At 34.5% G+C, this 22,908-nt stretch overlaps 1 protein-coding gene across 1 annotated transcript in view; it reads left to right on the top strand.

The window, feature by feature from the left end:
* The first annotated feature begins 2,026 nt into the window (after positions 1 to 2,026).
* LOC103267023 (probable C-mannosyltransferase DPY19L2) overlaps positions 2,027 to 22,908 on the top strand; it is a 54,914-nt gene continuing 34,032 nt past the window's right edge. The window contains exons 1-4 of the mRNA XM_021715826.1: positions 2,027 to 2,116; positions 4,743 to 4,844; positions 14,071 to 14,142; positions 16,523 to 16,569. Coding sequence (XP_021571501.1) covers positions 2,099 to 2,116; positions 4,743 to 4,844; positions 14,071 to 14,142; positions 16,523 to 16,569 — 239 coding nt within the window. The 5' untranslated portion in view covers positions 2,027 to 2,098. The remainder of the gene's footprint in view (positions 2,117 to 4,742; positions 4,845 to 14,070; positions 14,143 to 16,522; positions 16,570 to 22,908) is intronic.

The raw sequence follows: 22,908 nt of genomic DNA on the forward strand, positions 1-22,908 counted from the left end.
TATTTAGGCAGGTTTTTAACTTTATATTTAGACAGGTTAATATTATTTCCTCAATCATTGCATATTTATAACTATTTTTCTATAACCTTTATACTTTAATGACAGATTGACTGGATATAAAATCTTTGGACCTCACTTTCTTAAATTTCTTGAAAATACTTCTACGTTGTTGCCTTGATCTGTTATGTTTCTTTTAATGTGTCTTATGCTAGCAAAATTCTTTTGCCCTTATAAGTGATCTGAGAAGTTTTTCTTCATTTTTAATAGTTTTACTCTAGAAGATGTCTTGAGTTAGTTTACATCTTGATATCTTGAGTTAGTTAGTTACATCAGATTAATTTTTCCAGTACCTAGTGGGTCCTTTCCAAATGCAGATTCAGATTTTTTTTTATTCCTGGAAAAATTTTGGATTATAATTTAAATAGTTCTGTTTCATTACTTTGTTTTTCTTCCTCATGGACTCCAGTTCTAAGTATGTGCCTGTCTTCTGACCCTTTTTACTTCTTTCTCTGATTTCATTTTTTTTGTGTGGTTGTTTTAATGACTTCAAGTGCCTTCCTTAAATTTTTATCTGAATTCTTCTCCGCTAATCATCTTGCAATTTAGTCTTTATTTTTTTATAATTTCTTTTTCTTTCATTACTTTTCTGTGTTTGGTTTCTTTCTGCTTTTTTCTATTTCTGTTTTTAGTTTTTTAATTTCTCATTTAAGTTTCTTTTAAAAAATATTTCTGAATGTCTGAGAATATTTAATTCATCTTTTAAATCAGCATTGTCATTTTTTTCTGCTTTGAGACATTTTATCATTCAGTGGAATGGATTTAATCAACTGAAATATTTGTGTACCATTTTTGTATATCTTAATCTTATATAAACTTTGTATAGATATATAGACATCTTTCGTTTACTTTTTTTGTGAACAGGTTTGGTGTTTTCTAGTCCAAGTACACTTTCTTCTGTCAATGTAGCATAGTGTGGTTTTTTTCAAAGAATAATTTATGCGTCTTTTTCTGTGATGCCAGCAGTGACTGGTTGTCTTTTAATTTTTTGCTTTTCATCTGTCCTGCTGAATGCTAAATTTTCCTTACTTGCTCTCCTTTCTTTCCAAAAGTGATGCCTTTCTGACATCAATGCTTTTGAATCAGCACACTCATAGGTCCCTGCTTTGATTCCATTCACCAATCTACCCAGGCTCTTTTTATACTTAAGGTAGACTTTTCTATGTCTCAGGTTATTTAAATTCAGTTTTGGAGCACTCACTTTCCTCTTCTTTCTTCTCTATAGTTTTAAGGGTCAGCCTTCATTCTCTGCAAAGGCTTAGGTTGGGAATTTGTGGTATAACTTGTATTTGTTACTTCCTTTTCTATTTACAGGTAGCTGGAATTTTTTTTTAACTGCTATCTGTTTTCTATTTATATGGTTGTATTGTTCTAATTGTTGGTTGATATTGGAGAGGTTTGGATTTAGGCTGCTATAATTTTCCTCAGGCTACCCAGAAGTCCACATTTGTTCTCTTTTTAATCAAGGCTAGCTGAAAAAATAAATAAAAGTGAACAGGAACCTCCTTATCAGTTATAGTTTATATTTCTATTTTGTAAAGGAAAACTTGTTTTCAAACTTCATATTTTACTTTCTATGAGTGGGGCTTATTTAATTGTATTTATACAGAGTAGTGGGAGAACTTTTAATGTAGTGTATTAAAAAATAGATTTTCAGCAGAGAAACAATATTTGGAAACAAATGCGTAATTCCTCTCTTTTCTTAGCAGAAATAAAAAATAACGTTTTAAAACTTCCTTTAAACTTATGATATGTAGCATCCTAGTGTAGTTATATATTTTATGGCAGTGTTATCAGTATCAATTATTTGCCGTTAAACAAAATTTTCTAAAGGAACTTTTTTTTAGTCCTCATCATTTATACTTCAATAATATACCTCACATAATTAAAATTTTTTTGTGTCATTTATAGATATAATTGAATATTTTAACTGGGTAATTTATAATTTTTAATAGTGGACTTCTATTTTACTTTCTAGCTAATTCAAGGTACTGCTTGGTGGTGTGGAACAATTATTTTGAAATTTCTGACATCTAAAATCATGGGAGTTTCAGATCATGTAAGTGCTTTTTAGTAAAAACATAAATGTTCTTATAATTGTGTATCTGGAAGAAAACTTTGAATTTACCTATTCTTATTTCTTCATTTTATAGAGGTTAATTGCCTTCTTTACGATCTTTAAATTAGTATTGGCAGAATTGGTAATAAAATTCTGCAGTTCAGTGATCTTTGCAATTAACTGTCAAGAGGAAAATGTATCAATAAATACTGACTTAGTCTTTTAGAAAAAAACTAATAATTTGTTAAGTAGTTATTTTCTTATATTTCAGTTAAAATACAAATAGTTATTTAAATTATAAATTATTTATTGTGGATGTTAGCATATGAACATACTCTGCTTTGAAATATATGACTTAAAATTTCAATATAGTTTATTTATAAATATGGACTAAAATTAAGATATGGTTTGATATTTAAGGCCTTTCTTGATATATAAAAAGATACTGTTAAAAGTTCTATTATCTTTTCATTTTCTAGAAAATATATGTAGAGCTTTTATCTCTCATGGGGTGTTTCTGTTCGTTGTTGTCTTAAATAATAGTCCTTCCAAAACCAACGTTCCTGTTTAACTAGTTTAGAGAACAGAAAACAATGCATGAACTTACTTTTGATTTCTAACACCTTCTGTTTAGAAATGAGCATACATGAGTGCATCATATAATAATCTACTTTGAAATTTACCCTATATACTGCTGTCCAATTAAGTTAGGGCCTTGTCTAATGCTGAAATTATATTAACTTTAGTAAGGAATTATTCTTTTCTCTAAAAGGTTAGGTGCTATCATATCCAATATAACTTGCATTCATATTTATGTTAAATAATATTTCCAAATGCTAGCATTTGTTTACCATTTATTGTTAGCTTTGTGTAGTGGCTAATTTGGTTTATATGTTGCTGCTGTTCTCTGATATGCCTGATACAATTTTCCTTTTTTTCTTTCCTTATTTGTTGTTGTTAACTTTTTATTTTATAGGATATTTATTTATGAGACCTTCTATGTTATATATTTAATCTATTAAATTGGTCTGTGATTTTGTTTCTTGCCTTATTCCACATTGTCACTTAACTCTTTTGCAAATCTTATAGCATACACACACACACACACACACACACACACACACACACTTGCTAGTCCTAAGCGACTTCCTTTATGTGAGAGGTATCAGAAATACTTGAAATTATAGTGATTTGATTAGAGTATTCTAAGTTGCCAGGCCTAGTCTAAATTAGAAAAATAAAGTACAGCTCTGAACTATCCTTGAATATTGGTGGTTAAGAGGAATAATTAGTGAATAGAAACCACTGATAATCATCAAACGTGTTATAAAATAATTTCTGTCCCTATAAAATAATTTGAATTAAGATTCTGCATGCCAAATATTTTCCTTTTCCTGGCCTTATGAGGTTGCAGTGGAAAAAAATTGTCTCACTGATACCAGGTAGTAAATAACCAGTATAGAAAATAGACATTTTACATTGGTTTTGGTAGGCACTTATTTTTAAGGGTATGGAGATCAAATAAATGAATCAAAGTGGTATGTATAATTGTTATAATTCTTATGAGAATCAGCTCTCATATTTAATGACTTGAATATATGTTTTAAAAATGTTAAGTACCAAATATGAGGCTTTGTGAAAATGACAATGCATAGAAAACTTGTTTATGACCTACCTACACTGTATGGTGAAAGGAGTTAAATAAAATTGTTTTTTCATGATAAATTATTTCATTATAAAATCTCATGATTAACTGTGTGTGGTTTCTTCCCAGCAAGTACTGATTTTAGCTCACTCTTTGTTATTCTCTCTGTTTATTCTTTTCTGATGTCTTTTTACTTTTCATTTTTCTTGATATTTCTCTTAATTTTCAGTTGTCCTGATAAATCAGCACATAGTGTATGAGGGAAGACCCCCCCAAAATAACAAAACTTATTTATAAAAACTTGTGTATTCCTACATATTTAACCTTCAGTCACCTTCAAAATATTCCCTATTTGATGCAATACACCTATCAAGATGCCTTTTTTACTGTTCAAAACAGTTTTTCAACACGTCAATTTGATGCCTTTTAGTGCTTCTACTGTTTTTTGTTCCACTCCTTCCACATTGGCAAAATGTTTCCCTTCAAAGACTTTTTCATCTGGGGAAACAAAAAGAAGTCAGAGGATGAGATCAGATTAATAGGGAGGGTGGGACACAGAGGTTATGCCATTTTTGGTAAAAAACACAAACAAAAACAAAAAACAAAAAACTGCTAAACACTCAGTACAGAATGGGCAGGTATATTGTCATGGTGGAAGAACCAGTCACCTGTTTGCCACAACTTCAACAAATCATGATGCAATCTTCTCAAAACTTCCAGATAAAAGCTGATGGGTTCCTAGAACATGTCCCTACTGAGGAGAAGCCTGTACTAGAAGGGGCCCACCCTCCAAAAGATAATTCCATTCTTTTGGGATCCCCCTTGTATTTGACTCACTATAGTTTTTTGTCTTCTTTGAGGAACATCTATATACCTTGGAGTTATTTGCTCTATGTACTTCACTACTCTTATACTAAATCAGTTTTTACTGATAGTAATCACTTATGTAATTTTAATTCATTTTACTTTATTTTCTTCCAGATTCGCCTGAGTGATCTTATAGCAGCCAGAATCTTGAGGTATACAGATTTTGATACTTTAATATACACCTGTGCTCCAGAATTTGACTTCATGGAAAACGCGGTATGAATGCTTCTCTATTTTTTTTCTTCTTATAGGTATGATAAGTTTTTGCTTTTTAGTTTTTCTTCTGAAATTCAAAAATATTATTCACAAACATTCAGTTTATTCTATCATTTTTTACTCTAGCTTTTGCTAATCCTATCGCCTTCCTCACTTGTTTTTTTCATCAATGAAATAAATGAATAATAGTTTCTATCTTTTTTTATAAGTTTTTTATTTTATTTTATTTTATTTTTTGAGTTGGAGTCTCACTCTGTCGCCCAGACTGGAGTGCGGTGGCTGCTCCCGGCCACTAGAGCCTCGACCTGTTGGGCTCTGGCGATCCTTCCGCCTCAGCCTTCCAAGTAGCCAGAATTACAGGCATGCGCTATCACGCCCAGCTGATTTTTTGATTTATTGTAGAGATGAGGTCTTGCTGCCCAGGCGAGTCTCAAACCCGTGGGCTCAGGCAATCCCCTCACCTCAGCCTCCCAAAGGCGGGATTACAGGCTGAGCCACCAAGCCCAGCTAAGTTTTTTATTTTAAATATGTGGGGTACAATTCAGGGTTTGGTATACAAATGTTCATTATGCAGGTACCCTTGTTGATGAGGTGGGTCCCCTTCTCCCCTTCCCTCCCCTTCTCCCCTGGCAGTTTCCCACTACTGCCACTCCCGCCCCTGCCCTCCCCTGGCACTTTCTACTACTGTCAATCCCTTTTAGTATCACAATAGTTGTTCAAGGTCTGCTTATGAGTGAAAACGTGATACTCTGTTCTTTGTTTCTGTGATAGATCACTCAGTATTATAACCTCTAAGTCTATCCAAGTTGCTGCAAAGTTCATAATTTTGTCCTTCTTTGTGACTGCATGATATTCCATTGTGTATATGTACCACATTTTTTTATCGAGTCCTCTTTTAATGGGCAGCACTGTTGGTTCCCTGTTTTTGCTATTGCAGATAGTGTTGCGATAAGCATGTATGTGCAGGTACCTTTTTCATAGAGTGATTTGAGTTCCTCCAGGTATATTTCCATAAGGGGGATTGTGGGGTCATATGGGAGGTCGATTTTTAGATCTTTTAGGAATCGCCACATTGTTTTCCACAGAGGTTGTACTAACTTACACTCCTAACAGTGTAGAAGTGTTTCCTTGTCGCTTCATCCTCTCCAGTATCTGTTGTTTTTTGAGTTATTGATGATGGCCTTCCTAACTGGAGTTAGGTAGCATCTCGGTGTGGTTTTAATTTGCATTTCTTTGATGACTAGTGAGGCTGAGCATCTTTTCATGTATCTGTTGTCTGTTCATGTCTTCTTTTAAGAAGTGTCTATTCATATCTTTTGCCCACCTGTAATGGGGCTGTTTGTTTTTTTCTTTTCAGCATGTATGAGTTCCTTGTAGATCCTAGATGTTAGACTTTTGTCAGATATACAACTGTCAAATATTTTTTCCCAGTCTGTGGGCTGTCTCCCTGCTCTCTCACTGGTTTCTTTGACTTTGCAGAAGCTTTCCAGTTTGGTGAGATCCCACTTGTCTATCTTATCTCTTCTGGCATGGGCACTTGGGGTTTTGAACAGGAATTGGCTGCCAGTTCCAAGTTCCGTAAGAGTGTCTCCTGTGTTTTCTAAGGTTCTTATAGTTTGAGGTTTATGATTAGGTCTTTGATCCATTTAGAGTTGATGTTTGTGTATGGGGATAGGTAGGGATCTTGTTTTAATCTTTTGCATCTGGTCAGCTAGTTTTCCCAGCACCATTTACTAAATAAATTCTCCTCTCCCCAGTGGTTGGTGGGAGGTTTTGTTGAAGACTGAGTTGGTTGCTTCTGGAATCTCTATCCTGTTCCATTGGCCTATATGCCTGTTCTTGTACCATATATCAGGCTGTTTTGATTATTGTAGCTTTATAATAAAGTTTAAAGTCTAGGAGTGTGATGCCTCCTACTTTTTTTTTTTCTCTTGTGAATTGTTTTGGCTATTCATGGCCATTTATGTTTCCATATGAGTTCCTGTATTGTCGTTTCCAGGTCTGAGAAGAATGCTGCTGGTAATTTAATGGGTATTGTGTTAAATATGTAGATTGCTGTGGGTAGGATGGACATCTTAACAGTGTTGATTCTTCCAGTCCTCGAGTATGGAATACTTTTCCATTTGTTTGTGTCTTCTTGGATTTCTTTGAGCAGTGTTTTGTAGTTTTCATTATAAAGTTCTTTGACTTCTCTGAATAGGAAGATGCCAAATTATTTGTTTACTGTGTGTGGCTATTGTGAATGGGATTGTGCTTTTTATTTGGGATTTTGTGTTTTTATTGTTGGTGTATAGGAATGCGACAGACTTTTGCACATTTATTTTATACCCTGAGATTTTGCCAATGTTCTTTATCAGTGCAAGGAGGTTTTTAACAGATTCTCTTGGGTTTTTGAGATATAGAATAACGCCATCTGCAAAGAAGGATAACTTAACTTCCTCTTTTCCTATTTGAATACCTGTGATTTCATTCTTTTGTCTGATTGCCCTAGCTAGGACTTCCAATACTATGCTGAATAGCAGGGGTGAGAGTGGACATCCTTGTCTAGTTCTGGTTTTCAGGGGAAATGGTTCCAGTTTCTGTCTATTTAGCAGTATGTTGGCTGTGGTTTCTCATAGATGGCTCTTATTATTTTGAGATATGTTCCATCTATGCCTAGATGTTCAAGGGTTTTTATCAAGAAGGGGTGCTGTATCCTATCAAAAGCTTTTTCCATGTCTAATGATATAATTATGACTAATGATATATTCATTTTGTCTTTACATCTGTTGATGTATTTAATTACATCTATGGTCTTAAGGATGTTGAGCCAGTCCTATATCCCAGGGACGAAGCCTACTTGGTCATGGTGGATGATTTTTGAGATGTGCTATTGAGTCTGGTTTGCTAGAATCTTAAGAGTTTTAGTATCTATGTTCATCAAGGATATTGGCCTGTAGTTCTCTTTCTTTATTGGATCTTTACCTGGTTTGGGTATCAATGAGACATTAGCTTCATAAAGTGATTTGGGGAGAATTCCATTTTTCTCGATTGCCTGCAATACTTTCAATAGGATTGGTATCAACTCTTCCTTGTACATTTTGTAATATTCAGGTGGAAAGTCTCTGGTCGAGGGATTTTTTTTTTTTTTTTTTTGTAGATAGTTTTCTTATGATGTAGTCAATTTCCTGGGTTGTTATTGGTTTATTTAGGGTCTCGGTTTCTTCTTGTTTCATCCTGGGGAGGTTGAATGATGTCAGAAAGTCCTCCATTTCATTGAGGTTTTCGTGTTTGTTTCTATACAGGTGTACACAGTAATCTCTGATAATCTTTTGTATTTATTCAGGATCAGTTGTGACTTCATCTTTTGCATTTCTGATTGTGTTTATTTGGGCTTGTTCTCTATTTTTCTTTGTCAGTCTAGCTAGGGGTACATCAATCTTGTTTATCCTTTCAAAAAACCAGCTATTGGTTGCATTGATTTTTTTTATATTATATTTTTGTCTTCTTTGTCCCATATTTGGGCTTTTATTTTGGTGAGCTGGAATCTACTGCTGAAGTTAGACTTCTGGTGGGCTTACTTTCCAGATTCCTTAGGTAATTTGTTAGACTGTTAATTTGTGATCTAGAAAGATTTGTGATCTGGAAAGAAAATGGAAATTTTCTTCATGTGTGTTCATAGAGATATGAATTCCCCTCTAAATACTGCTTTCATAGCATCCCAGAGATTTTAGTAAGATTTTTCTTCATTTTCATTTGTTTCCAGGTATCTTTTAATCTCTGTTTTGATTTCCATGTTGAGCCTGGAGTTGTTTAGCATCATGCTGTTTAGTGTCCATGTCATTTCTTATGGAAATTTGTTTATGCTTGATTTATGACTGAGCTTGTGGTCAATTTATAGTATGTTTCACTTGGTGATGAGTAGAATGTATATCCTGTGGTTTTTGGGTGGAATGGTCTGTAAGTATCAATTTAAGTCCATTTGGTGAAATGTCACATTGAAGTTCTGGATTTCTTTACTGACTTTTTGTCTTGATGATCTGTCTAGGGCTGTTAGTGGGGTGTTTAAGTCCCCAGCTATTATAGTGTTGGAGTCAATATCATTTTAGTTTACCTAGAAGCTGCTTTATGAAAGTTGGTGCTCCTATGTTGGGTGCATATATGCTGTGGATGGATATTTCTTGTTGATGGATTGGCCCTTTTATCATTATATAGTGATCTTCTGAACTTTTTAAATTTTTGATAGCTTAAAGAGTATTTTGTCTGATGTTGAGATTGTGACACCTGCTTTCTTTTGTGTTCTGTTTGCCTGAAATTTTGTTTCCCATTCTTTTACTTTGAGTCTGTGAGTGTCCTTTCTGGTGAGATGAGTCTCTTGGAGACAATATATTGTTGCCTCATGATATTTTATCCATTTTTTCATTCTATGTCTTTTTTCATTCTATTCTACGAATGGTGCATTTAGTCCATTCACATTCAGGCTAATTATAGAGATGTGTGAGTTTATCCCTGTCATGATGTTCTTATAGAGTTTGTTGTTGTTGCTACTGTTTGTTTGTTTGTTGTCTTTCTTTTGATTTTGGTGTTGATTTATGGTTTTCAATCTTTTGATTTTGGTGTTGATTTATGTGTGTTTCATTCCTGCATTCTTGGGAAGGGCATTGACGTTCTTTTTTTCCTCTTCTGTTTTTAATATAATACTTTTTAAGTGTTTCTTATAGAGTATGTCTGGAGGCAGCATAAATTCTTAGGGATTGAATGTCTGGGAAGGATTTCAATTCTCTATCACTGATGAAACTTAGCTGGGTAGGTGATTCTTGGTTGAAATTGTTTATCTTTGAGAACTTTGAAGATTGGGCTCCAAGCTAGCCGGAAGTGTTTCTATAGGTAAGTCTACTGCTATTGTAATTGGTCTTCCCCGGTAGGTAGTCTGATCTTTCTCTCTTGCGGTCTTTAGGATTTTTTCTTTTATACCTACTTTGTGTAGGTGAATTACTATGTGTCTAGGAGTTTGTCTTCTCATTTGTTGTCTTGCAGGAGTTCTCTGAATCTGTTGTGCTTGAGTGGTCATATCCCTGTTGAGATAAGGGAAGTTTTCTTGGATAATTTCATGGAATGTTTGTGTCAGGGGGTCTGTCTCTCTATCTGCCTCAGGGATTCCAATTAATTCTAGGTTCAGCCTCTTGATATAACTGCTTATCTCTTGGAGGTTTTGTTCTGGATTTTTAAGTTTCTTTTCTATGTTTTTAACAGTTTGGGTTAGTTCTCTATTTTTGTCTTCAAGCTCCAAAATTCTTTCTTCTGCTTGGTGATTCTGCTTTCCATGCTTATCAGTTTGTTATTTATTTTATTCACTATATTCTTTATTGCTTTTATCTTGGTTATCAACTCCTTCATTCTTTCCTCTTGTCTCTCATCATTTGTATTTATATTCTCTATTAATATCTTGATATCTGGGTTTGTGACTTGAGACCAGTCATTCTGGGGACTTTTCATTGTTTGAGTTCCAATGTCTGTATTCTCAGTGCTGACCTCCCAGGGGTCTGTGTGAGACTCATATTCTTCCTTTGATTTTTCTTAAGTTGTGTAGGTTCCCCCCCCCTTTTTTAACCTCTTCTTTAATTCTGTTGTTCAGTGATGGAGGGATAGCTTTTATTTCTGTTTGTTCAATCTCCTTCCTTATGTAGATCCTCTGATTTTATTCATTTCTGAAGGTGGATGGCTATGGGGACCTGTGCTTTTTGCAGTTTTGAGATTTAATTATGGGAGGTGCTGAGATTCAGAAGCTATCTGCTGATTCCAGTATCTGGTGACAGGTATATGGGGCCCCTGGAACCCACTTTCCACTGCCTTATTATCAGTCCATGCCATGGGGGCATCTGTTTGTCCCCGAAAGCAAAATGAGATAAGAACAGGGAAAAGAATGGAAAGAGGAAGATGAAAGGGAGGTGGAGAGAGAGAAGAGGAAAAACATACCAACTAATGAATAAAGAGAGAGAATAAGACAGAAAAAACAAAAAAAGACAAAAGTATACAATTATACTAACAAACAAAACTCCCCTGTTGGTGTACTTTCCCTCAAAAATACCCATATATAAATGGAAAATCTAAAAAAAAACCATTGAAATGACAGAAACAAAGCAAGCATAAAAACGTAAACAAAAACAGAAAGAAAAAGACAAGAAAAAAAACTAAAAATAAAAAACAAAAAACCTCTCTCTGTGGCTGTTTCTGTGACTCTAAATTCCTTTCAGGCCTCTACCTTAGGGAGCAGCTCTGTTCTCTATCCCCTCCCCTCTCTCTCAGTGCAGGCTGATAGGGTTGTTGTCAGCATGGGTCAGGTGCCCCACGGACTACTGTGGGAGGAGAATGGATCAGATCCAGACTTACTCGCTGTGCTTCTATCAAGTCTCCCACTCAGATCTGACATGTCTGTGCCTGTTCCAGCATGAGGAAGGGGCATCTCTCTTGGAGTCTGATAAGAAGATAGCCTTTGGGTCCCAAGATGGAGGCTGGGTGGAGCAGGGTGGGGCAGTGCAGGTCTCTGCCAGGTCCTGCGACTGAGAAAATGGCACCAGTTGGCATCTCATCACTAGCATTGGAGCTTTATTCCAGATTTCCACGACCTGCCTTCTCTTGCTTGTGCCTAGTCTGCTACTGTAGGTGATGGCATGGGCCGGGTGCCAGGTAGTACAGAAGGGCTGTTCTCTGCTGCCTTCTCTCAAGAGAGCCCCAAGAATGACAGATGAACCTGTGGCCCTGGTCTCCAATCTCAGGGCGGTGGTGGGTTGCAGTTACCTCTGGAGGAGAGCCCCTGGTGCTTGAACCTGAGTCTCCCCTCAGACGGACTTTCACTCACCCACCGGTACACAACCACTCATGCAGAGAGTCTTTATGGACACTCGCTTTTGTAGAGACTGTCACAGTCCGACCTCTTCTGTTAACATCTTGCCTAGAAGCAATATTCTCTATCTGAAAGAGTTGGTGATGATGATTAAATGAGATAATCCAAGAAGAGTGCTTAGCATACAATAGGATTCAAAAATATTACTATCATTACAAATCAATTACTTTAAACAATCTAATCTCTTGGAAATATGAGACCATTCAAGAAAATAAAGCTCAAGTTCCTGTTTTTATGAATTTTATAACATTTACTACCTCAAATACGACAAAAATTTTTAACAAGGTGTTACCAAGAAAGGTGTATCACTAATGAATCTTAGTGAATATATGAAATTCACTTAAAATTATATGTGTGATATTATTTGTTTTAAAACTTGTGTTGCAAAGCTTCAAAATATTTGCCTCTTTGTAGAATCATGTTATAGAAGATCAAGAAGAGGTCTTAGAGACCATGTAGTATAATTCTTTCATATGTGGTTCAAGAAAAACTTTACAAATTTGCTGAAAGTACATACTGAAGCCAAGGTTATGACTTGGATTTCAGTGGATTTTGGAACTGCAAATCCATTGCTTTTTTCTCTATCTGTGGCTTAATTTCTTTCTTCATAGAACATGAAAAAGTTTCCACTGGATCAGTCCTTTTCTAATAGTTATGAATTATGAATTAGTGATAAATATAATAATTACAATTTTACATTATTTTCTTAATCCAGCCAGTCATCCATTCTTTAAAAAACTATTATTGGTGGGAATCCGCTGGGGAGGGGGGATACATCTCACCAACAAGGTTACCTGCATAGTGAACATTTGCATACCTAACCCTGATTGTACCTCACATCTTTAAAATAAAAAAATTAAAAGTTAAAAAACAAAACAAAAACTATAATTGACCTCTAATTATTTGTGAGGCAGTTTTCTATAGAGGTATACAGAGAAAAATAACCTGACTCCTGTTTTCAAAAAATATGTATGAGAAGGGACCCAAAAAATCCCAGAATTTATTTATAAAAATTGTGTTTATTCCTATTATTTAAACTTCAGTCACTTTTAATGTACTCTCCACTTAATACGATACACCTATTGAGACTCTTTTCCCACTACACAAGAAAGTTTTTGAATTCATCGATTTTGTTGCCTTTTAGTGTTTCTGCCATTTTTTTGTTTCACCTCTTCCACACTGGCAAAACATTTTCCTTGGAGGACTTTTTTCATCCAGGGAAACAAAAAAGTGCTCAGGGCGAGATTGGGTGAATAGGGAGGGTCTCCCATTTTTTAGATTAAAAGTGCTGAACATTCAGCACAGTGTGGGCAGGGGTACTCGTAAATTATCCATCATGAAAATGGGCAAATGTGTTAAAAGAATCTCCAAAGGAAAAAATTCATTAAAATTGAATGCAGCTTCTCACAGCAAGGTTAGCTAGAGCACTGATGCTGATGGGTTCCTAGAACACTTACCTAGCAGGGGAAGCCTGTACTACAAGGGATCCACCCTCCAAAAAATAATTCTGGCTTTTTGAGGGTCCTCCTTGTAATTTAGTTATATGGTAAATTGCTCCCTATCACAATAATAGGTCATCAGAATTATTTAGCTGATGTTATTTTTATACTTATTCATACTTTCATTAATTACTTTGGTTAGCTTTGTTTTCTTCTTAACTCTGTTTTCATTAATGAAAATAATGAAAATATGTAGCATAGAAAATGATAATAATGTAGGGCCCAGGGATCAGTAAACATACATTTTAAAACTTAATATTGCCGGGCTCGGTGGCTCAGCCTGTAATCCTGCGCTTTTGGGAGGCTGAGGTGAGTGGATTGCCTGAGCCCGCGGGTTCGAGACCCGCCTTGGCAGCGAGACCTCATCTCTACAATAAATCAAAAAATCAGCCGGGCGTGGTAGTGCACGCCTGTAGTTCCAGCTACTCGGAAGGCTGAGGTGGAAGGATCACCGGAGCCCAGCAGGTTGAGGCTGCGGTGACTGGGAGCGGCCACTGCACTCCAGTCTGGGCAACAGAGTGAGACTCCGACTCAAAAAAACAAAACAAAGCAAAACTTAATATTATATAAATGAAGAAAAATAAACCAAAAGGAAAAAAAATAACAGATGTAGCTAATTCTAAGTTTGATGGTTTTTTATTACATTTTAAAATACTTTTAAAAATTATTTTTATAATTTAATTCTTATATTAGATCATAGAAGTCAATAAATATATGTTCTGATAATGAGAAAGATATTTTACCTTTAAGAAATCTTATTGTGGCACTCAGTTTGACATAGATTTTTACTATTTTAATGTAAAATTCAATAAATAACTATTTTGAATAATTTGCTATATTTCAGACTCCACTGAGATACACAAAGACATTATTGCTTCCAGTTGTTATGATGATTACTTACTTTATCTTTAAAAAGGTATTTTTAAAAAATTATTTGTTTTTGTGTTCATCATAAGAATTATAATATATTAAAACTAATTGCCAGAATTTCTTCTTATTTTTAGGATGAACATTTTTCCTTTCCAAAAACTTGTTCTTTATTCAGACATTTCATTCATTTCATTTTCTAGCATTTTATGGGTTTTGTGAATAGCCACATTATAACAGGTATTCTTATTCATTCTTTCAAATGATATTTATTACTCATCTACTGTGTACCAAGGACTACATTAACACTGTAGATTCACTGGAACAACTAAAACATGGCCACTCCCATCCTGGATCTTGCGTCTTGGATTATAGTCAGGGTATGCAAACATTAAGTAGATAATCACACAAATGACTAAATAATTACAATTTTTATAGGAGCTATGAAAGAAAAGTACAGTGATAACTAGCATTTTTCAAATATAAATCTATTTTGAGTCAACATACACATGAGAAATTTGTATAACCACTTAAAAATATTTTCTACATTTTCACTGTTTTCATTACAAAATAAAGTACAATCTTAGTAAAAGAAATAATCTTTAAAATACCACTAGCAGATTTTCTTGTTCTGGATATGGTTTATGTAAAAGCATGGTTAAAGACAGTGGGTCCATGGATTTTTTTTTTTTTTTGAGTTGAAGTCTCACTCTATCGCCCAGACTGGAGTGCAGTGACCGCTCCCGGCCACTGCAGTCTCGACTTGCTGGGCTCCGGCGATCCTTCCGCCTCAGCCTTCCGAGTAGCTGGAACTATAGGCACGCGCTACCATGCCCAGCTAATTTTTTGATTTATTGTAGAGATGCGGTCTCGCCAAGTTGCCCAGGTGGGTCTCGAACACGCGATCCATTCACCTCAGGCAATCCATTCACCTCAGCCTCCCAAAGCGCGGGATTACAGGCTAAGCCACGGAGCCCAGCATCCTTGAATTTTTTTCAAGCAAATTTGAACCATCTTTTTTTGTATTGTTTACAAGTTGTCTTAGATTCATATGTATTTATCCCTTTTTTTTTTTTTTTTTTTTTTGGTGGAGTAATCAGAACACACAACGTTTATTGATTAAATTTGCTGTGATTCATGACACCCCAAAGCAATTACAATAGCAACATTAAAGATCATTAATCACAGATCACCATAACATCTCTTAAAAATGTGTATACATTTTTTGGTACCCCCGGGTATGTTGGAGAACACTTGGAAAAATTTCTAGTTCTGATATTCAAGTTGAACTTCTTTAGTTTTCTTTGAGTTAACTTTTTTTCTTCAATATTTCCATCATAATCCCAAACTTTCTTTGTTATTTGAAAGAAGTGCTTCTGAATTGTTTTTTAGGCAAGTTCATGGTGGTACTTGTTATCTTATGGTGTTGCATCCACAGGCATAAACACTGATACCTGTCGGCAATGACACAGCCCTGATTTTTAAGGCATAGCAGCTACCCAGTGTATTTATACTTTTAAGCAGATAACAGTAATGTGATTTCTCCACCACCATGCCAATTACGGTTCTGTTGAAATGAGTTTTCTGTATTTAAAGTCAAATTACATATCTTCTCTATGTAGTTCCAGTTCCCACGTTTCTCATTTCTTTCTTTTCATATAAAATGTGAATAAATTATGAGCGAGAAAGTCATCTCTCTCTACATCTCTATTGTTTCACCCTTGATTCAGTTCTCTAGAGACCATCTGGAAAGAGACAGTATAGAGGAAACAAGAAGGAATGGATAGAATGCAAACAAGTTTACTGCTCTCCATGCCCTCAGTCCTCCCTAGCTCAGGTTGAGGCTTTTCTCTACTGGCCCATTTCTGTTCCATTCTGGCAAAATGTGACATTACTCTTAGAGGGGCTAATGCATGGATTATCTATTCAATGGAGAGACAGCCAGTGTGGGAGAAAATGATAGCTAACTCTACTATTGCTATATTTATAAAAATTAAGATCCCAAGATTTACACATAACTGGTTCCCAAACACACCACAACCTAAACTATGCATATGCACTAGCAGACCCATGCACACTCATGCGCGCGCACACACACACACACACACACACACACATACACGCTCATCCCTGCAGCCATCAAAGATTCACTCCTTTTTGCTTCTTTATAGACCTCAGTCTTCATTTGTCCTATTGTGACTTCCCCCCTCTCCAAGATACTTCTGATCCTCACTTAAATATTCACTTATGTAAAAGTCTCTTCTCAGAAGGAGAAAAGGAAGTCATATATATAGTATGCTTTTCCTGCTCTTGAGGACTTACTTAAACATTAAAAAAAGACTTCTTTCCTGGGTGGGGGTGTTTATACTGATGAATCGGCATTTTAAGTGTCACACAAAAAGGTTTCATTGATTTGATTCTCTTCACAGACTGTTCATGATATTTTGTGTGTCTTATCTGCAAACACTTATCTAAGGTAATTATAGCATAGTTGTTTTAAAACACTTAAATTACTAAGTAAAATTATATATACATTTATATTCAAATTTTATGTGAATCATTAGATGAAATTATTAAAATTAAAGCATATCTTTTTTAGAGCATTTAAATTATTAAATAATTTACTGTAATATTAATTTTTCAAATAAGTATACATTAAGCTTTAGCATTATGATTTAAAAAGGAGATATGAACCAAACTTAGATGTTTCTTCAAAAAAACTCTTATTCTTATGGATTTATTTTTATGTATTTGGACTTGTTTTAGAGATTTTTATTTGTGAAGTAACTTAAAGTTTAAATTGGTTAATTTTAAGATATCATTAGAACTTAAGGTCAGTAAACCAAGTAAGCTAAAGTTTTATATAGGGCATAGTTTTCTTTTTTTAACTTTTAGAAAAGGTATAATTACTTGTTTTTCTGAATATTTGTGAAATGTTTTTCTGCTTTGATTGTTTAAACTATTTGCTGTATTATGTTTTTGGATGGTTGTAGTAAAGTCACTAGAGTTAAGACATAAACAGATGCTGACAAAAGTAACAGTATATATAAATCATATATAAATAAATTGCTATAGGACATAACAAGTAAATTGTGAAGAAAGCTTCCTTCTGAGGGAAATCTTAAATTATGTTTTATATTTGTAAATGCATTATTTGGTTTTATTTAATGTTTTTTATTTTTTATAACAATTTTAGATTTCAAGAAAAATTGTAAAGATAGTATAGAAAGTTTCTATCAATCCCAAACCCCATACTTGTATTTTTAATAAACAGTTTTGTATGGTTGTCAGAAGAGCTACTTAAGATCATGAGGTATGCGTATTTGGTAATCACTAACTGATAAATTATAATGATGAGAGTACCTGTTTTTCTGCATCCCCACAAACACAAATGTTATCAAACTTTTAATTTTTTTCTGATAGGTAAAACAATTTTTGTTTTATTTTATAATTCTTTATCAGTGAGGTTTTACATATTTTCATATGTCTGCTTACAATTTATATGTATCTTTGACCTTTTAAAAATTGATTTGTAACTGGGTGCGGTGGCTCAAGCCTGTAATCCCATTACTTTGGGAGGCCAAGGTGAGAGGATTGCCTGAGCCCGTGCATTCAAGATCAGCCTGGGCAACATGGTGAAACCTCATCTCTACAACAAAATTTTTTTTTTAAATTAGCGGGCTGTGGTAGCGCGCACCTAGATTCTGGTTACTTGGAAGGCTGCCTGAGCCCAGCAGATCAATGCTGGAGAAGTCATGAGTGTGCCACTGCACTCCAGCCTGGTGATGGAGTGAGACTCCAATTGAAAAAAAGAATTTATTTGTAATGTTTTGTGTTCTTTCATGACAGTAACTTTTTGTTTATTATTTGTATTACATAGTATCTTCCAAGATGTCAATTTATGGTTTTGGTCTTTGTCTTATAGAACTATAAAATTACAATTTTCTTATTTATATATTACTTAGAAACACCTCTCCAAGTCAAAAACATTAAAACATTTTCGGTATTTTTGTTCATAATTTTTTGTACATATAAAGCATTAATTACTCTTGCATAAATTTTGTAGTATGATGACATAGAAGAGTCTATCTTTTTTCCCCTAAAATGTGATATTGTCCCAGCACAGTAACGTATAATCTTATTTCCCATCATTTGAAATGTCAGCTTTTATCATTTACATTAATTCTCATATGTACTTAAATCTTAGATTCTCTCTTATGTTGATCTATTTGTTTATAGGAAAACCATTTTTTCATCACTTTTGTACCTCTCTGCATTATCAAACTTTCTTTACAATTTTAATAGTTTTTTTATTGATATTCTAGGTAGGTTATCTTATAATCTAAAAATAGTGATGAATTTTTAATATTTATACCATTTTATTGTCTTGTCTTATGTACTAGCTAGAATTCCCAGAGCAACTTTGAATTGCAGTGATAATGGCTTTGCCCTTATTTTGTTTCTGACTCTAAGATGAAGAATGCCTTTCATAGCTTGCTGTTAGTATATAATATAGCCTTTATTTCATTAAGGAAGTTTCCTTTTAGTTTATATAAACCAAAATATTTTTTATAATAAAATTAGAAAAAAATGTTGAAAGTGTATGATGTATGAAGTATTACTCAATAAAGCTATGAAAATGGATGTTTAATTTTAAAAACTGGTTTTAGAAATGTTTTGGGAATCATTTCATGAGTTTTATCCTTTATTAATAACTACACTAATAGGTTTCCTTTTTATTGTGGTAAGAACACAGCATGTGATCTGCCATCTTAACAACATGTTAAGTATTGTGAACTGTAGGTATAATATTGTACAGTAGATGTCTAAAACTTATTCATCTTGCTTAACTAAAACATTATGCTTGTTGATTAATAATTGCCCATCTCCCCTCATCCCAGCCCCCGGTAACCACCATACCACTCTTTGAGTCTATGAATTTGACAATTTTAGATACCTCATATAAGTGGAATTACACAGTATATATTTGTGTGACTGGCTTATTTCTCTTAGCATAATGGCCTCATGGTTCATCCATGTTGTCTTACAGAATTCCCTTTTTTTTATTAAGGTTGTGTGTGTGTGTGTGTGTGTGTGTGTGTGTGTGTGTGTGTGTGTGTGTGTGTACACTACATTTTCTTTACTTATCTGTTTATAGACAATTAGGGAGTTTCCACACCTTGACTATTGTGAATGGTGCTGCAATGAACATGGGAGTGCTGATATTATTTCTTCGAGATTCTGATTTCAATTTTTTTAAAAATAAATACCCAGAAGTGGGATTACTGGATTTCATGATAGTTTTATTTTTAATTTTTTATTAACCTCCAAACTGTATTCCATAGCAACTGTATCATTTGTAATTCTATTATTGTGCAAGAATACTAGTTTCTCCACATCCTTGGCAACACTTGTTGCCTTTTTTCTTATAATAGCTGCCCTGACAAAAACGAGGTGATATCTCATCATGGTTAGATCTGCATTTTCCTGATTATTAGTGACATTGAGTATTTTAAAAATACACTTATTGGCTATTTCCGTGTCTTCTATGGAGAAGTGTTTAATTCAGGTTTTTAGCCCATTTTGTAACCGAATTATCAGATTTTTTGCTATTTAGCTTTAGGAGTTCCTTATATATTTTGGATATTAATCTATTATCAGATATTTTTTACCAATATTTTCTCCCATTCTGTGCATTGTCTTTTCATCCTGTTGTTTCCTTTCTGCATAGAGACCCTTTAGTTTGATATAGTCCCACTTATTTATTTTTGCTTTTGTTGCCTGTACTTTTGGTGTTTTATCCATAAAATCATTGTCAAGACCAATGTCATGAAGCTTTCCCATGTGTTTTCTTATAGGAGTTTTACAGGTTCAGATCTTAAGTTTTAGTCTTCACTCCATTTTGAGTTGATTTTTGTGAATGGTGTAAGCTAAGGATCCAGTTTTATTCCCTTGCAAATGGATATCCAGTTTGATACCATTTGCTGGAGACTACCTTTTCCCATTATACAGTCTTAGTACAATTGTTAGAGATCAGTTGATACTATATGCATGGATTTATTTCTGGACGAGTCTCTATTATGTTCCATTGGTCTACCTGCCTATTCCATTGGTCTGTATTGTTTGAACACTGTAGCTTTGTAATATGTTTTGAAGTTAGGACATATGATGCCTTCCACTTTGTTCCTCTTTCTCAAGAATGATTTGACTCTTCGTGGTCTTTTATGGTTTCATATGAATAGTAGAATTTTTTTTCTATTTCTGCAAGAAATGCCATTGGCATATTGACAGAGATTACATAGAATCTGTGGATTGTTTTGTGTTGTATGCACATTTCAACAATATTGTTTTCCAGTCTATGAAAGTGGGACTTTTTTCATGTATTTATATCTTTTTAAATTTCTTTCATCCGTGTTTTATAGTTTTCAGAAAACAAGTCTTTCACCTTCTTAGTTAAATTTATTCCTAAGTATTCTATTCTTTTTAGTGCTGTTATAAATGGGGTTATTTTCCTCATTTTCTTTACATGCAGTTTCTTGTGAGTATCCAAATGCAACTGATATTTGTATGTTGACTTTGTGTTCTGCAACTTTATCATTTGTTAGCTTTAACCATTTTTGGTGCAATCGTTCGTGTTTTCTGTTGGCAGGATTACCTCAGAGACATTGAGTTTGGTTGCAGACCACAATAATAAAGTGAATATTGCTATCAAATGACAACATGAATTTTTTGGTTTCCAGTGCATATTAAAGTTTTATTTGCATTATACTGTAATCTGTGTGTAATAACATTATGTCTAAAAAATGTACATATCTTAGTGAAAAATGCTTTATTGCTAAAAAAAAAAAAAAAAAAAAAAAAAAATACTAGCAATCATCTGACCCTTCAGCGACTCATAATCTTTTTGCTGATGGAAAGTCTTGCCTCACTGTTGATGACTGCTGACTGATCAGTTGGTGGTTGTTGAAACCTATCGTAGCTGTGGCAGTTCCTTACAATAAAACAAGAATGAATTTTCCCATACTGCTTGTCTCTTCCTTTCATGAAAGATTCTCTGTAACATGTGATGCTGTTCGATAGCATTTTGCTCACAGTAGAACATTTTCAAAATTGAAGTTAATCCTCTCAAACTGCTGCAGCTTTATTAACGAAGTTTATGTAGTATTTTTAATCTTTTATTGTCATTTTAGCAGTGTTCACAGCATCTTCACCAGGAGGGGATTCCATCTCAAGACTTCAATTTCTTTGCTTATTCATCAGAAGCAACTCCTCATCTGTCTTATCATAAAATTGAAGCAATTTAGTCATATCCTCAGGTTCCACTTATAATTCTAGTTCTCTTCCTATTTCCACCACATTTGCAGTTGCACCCTCCACTGAATTCTTGAGCCCCTCAAAGTCCTCTCTGAAGGTTGAAGTCAGCTTCTTCCAATCTCCTGCTAATGTTGATATTTTGACCACCTCTCATAAATCACAAATGTTCTTTTTTTAAATTTTTTATTATAAAATTGTGGGGTACAATTCAGGGTTAGGTATACAAATATTCATTGTGCAGGTACTGTTGTGGATGAGGTGTGCCCTGCCTCTTCCCCAGGCAGATTCCCACTACTGCCAATCCCACCTCCCTACAAATGTTCTTAATGGCATCTAGAATGGTACATACTTTCAGAAGATTTTTAATTTTCTTTGCTGCAGTCCATCAGAGGAATCACTATTCATGATGGCTATAGCTATAACTATAGCCTCATGAAGTGTCTTTCTTAAGTATAAGACTTTGAAGTAGAAATGACTCCTTGATCCATGGGCTGCAGAATGGATGTTAGCAGGCACGAAAGTAACATTAACCTTCTTGTCCCTCTCCATCAGAGCTCTTGGGTGAACAGGGACATTGTAAATGAGCAGTAATATTTTGAAAAGAATATTTTTTCTGAGCATGTAGATCTCAACAGTGGGCTTAATATATTCAGTAACCCATTCTGTAAACAGACGTGTTATCATTCAGGCCTTGTTGTTCCATTTGTAGAGCACATGCAGAGTAGATTTAGCATAATTCTGAAGGGCTCTAAGATTTTCAGAATGATAAATGAGCATATTTGACTTCACCTTAAAGTCATCAGCTGCATTAGCCCCTAGCAATAGAATTAATCTGTTCTTTGAAACTTTGAAGCCAGGTATTGACTTCTCTTTGTTTCTGTGAGAGTTCACTCAGTATTATAGACTCTAGTTCTATCCAGGTTGCTGCAAAATTCATGATTTTGTTCTTTTTATGGCTGCGTAGTATTCCATCATGTATATGTACCACATTTTTTGATCCAGTCCTCTTTTGATGGGCACCATGGTTGTTTCCAGGTTCTTGCTATTGTGAACAATGCTACAATAAACATACGTGTGCAGGTATCTTTTTTATAGAGTGATTTGAGTTCTTCAGGATAATTCCCAGTAGGGGGATTGCGGGGTCATATGGGAGGTTGATATTTATAGCTTTTAGGAATCGCCACACTGCTTTCCACAGAGGTTGCATTAGTTTACACTCCCACCAACAGTGTAGAAGTGTTCCCTTTTCGCCACACCCTCTCCAGCAGCTGTTTTGAGTTGTTGATAATTGCCATTCTGACTGGAGTTAGGTGATATCTCAGTGTGGTTTTGATTTGCATCTCCCTGATGATTAGTGAGGTTGAACATTTCTTCATGTGTCTGTTGGCTGCTTGGATGTCTTCCTTTGTGAAAGTGTCTGTTCATATCTTTTGCCTATTTTATAATGGGGGTTGTTTGTTTTTTTTCCTTTCAGCACATTTTGAGTTCCATGTAGCTCTGA

Source organism: Carlito syrichta, unplaced genomic scaffold, assembly GCF_000164805.1.
Source record: "Carlito syrichta isolate Samal-C Ts95f unplaced genomic scaffold, Tarsius_syrichta-2.0.1 Scaffold307782, whole genome shotgun sequence".
Classification (NCBI taxonomy): Eukaryota; Metazoa; Chordata; class Mammalia; order Primates; family Tarsiidae; genus Carlito; species Carlito syrichta.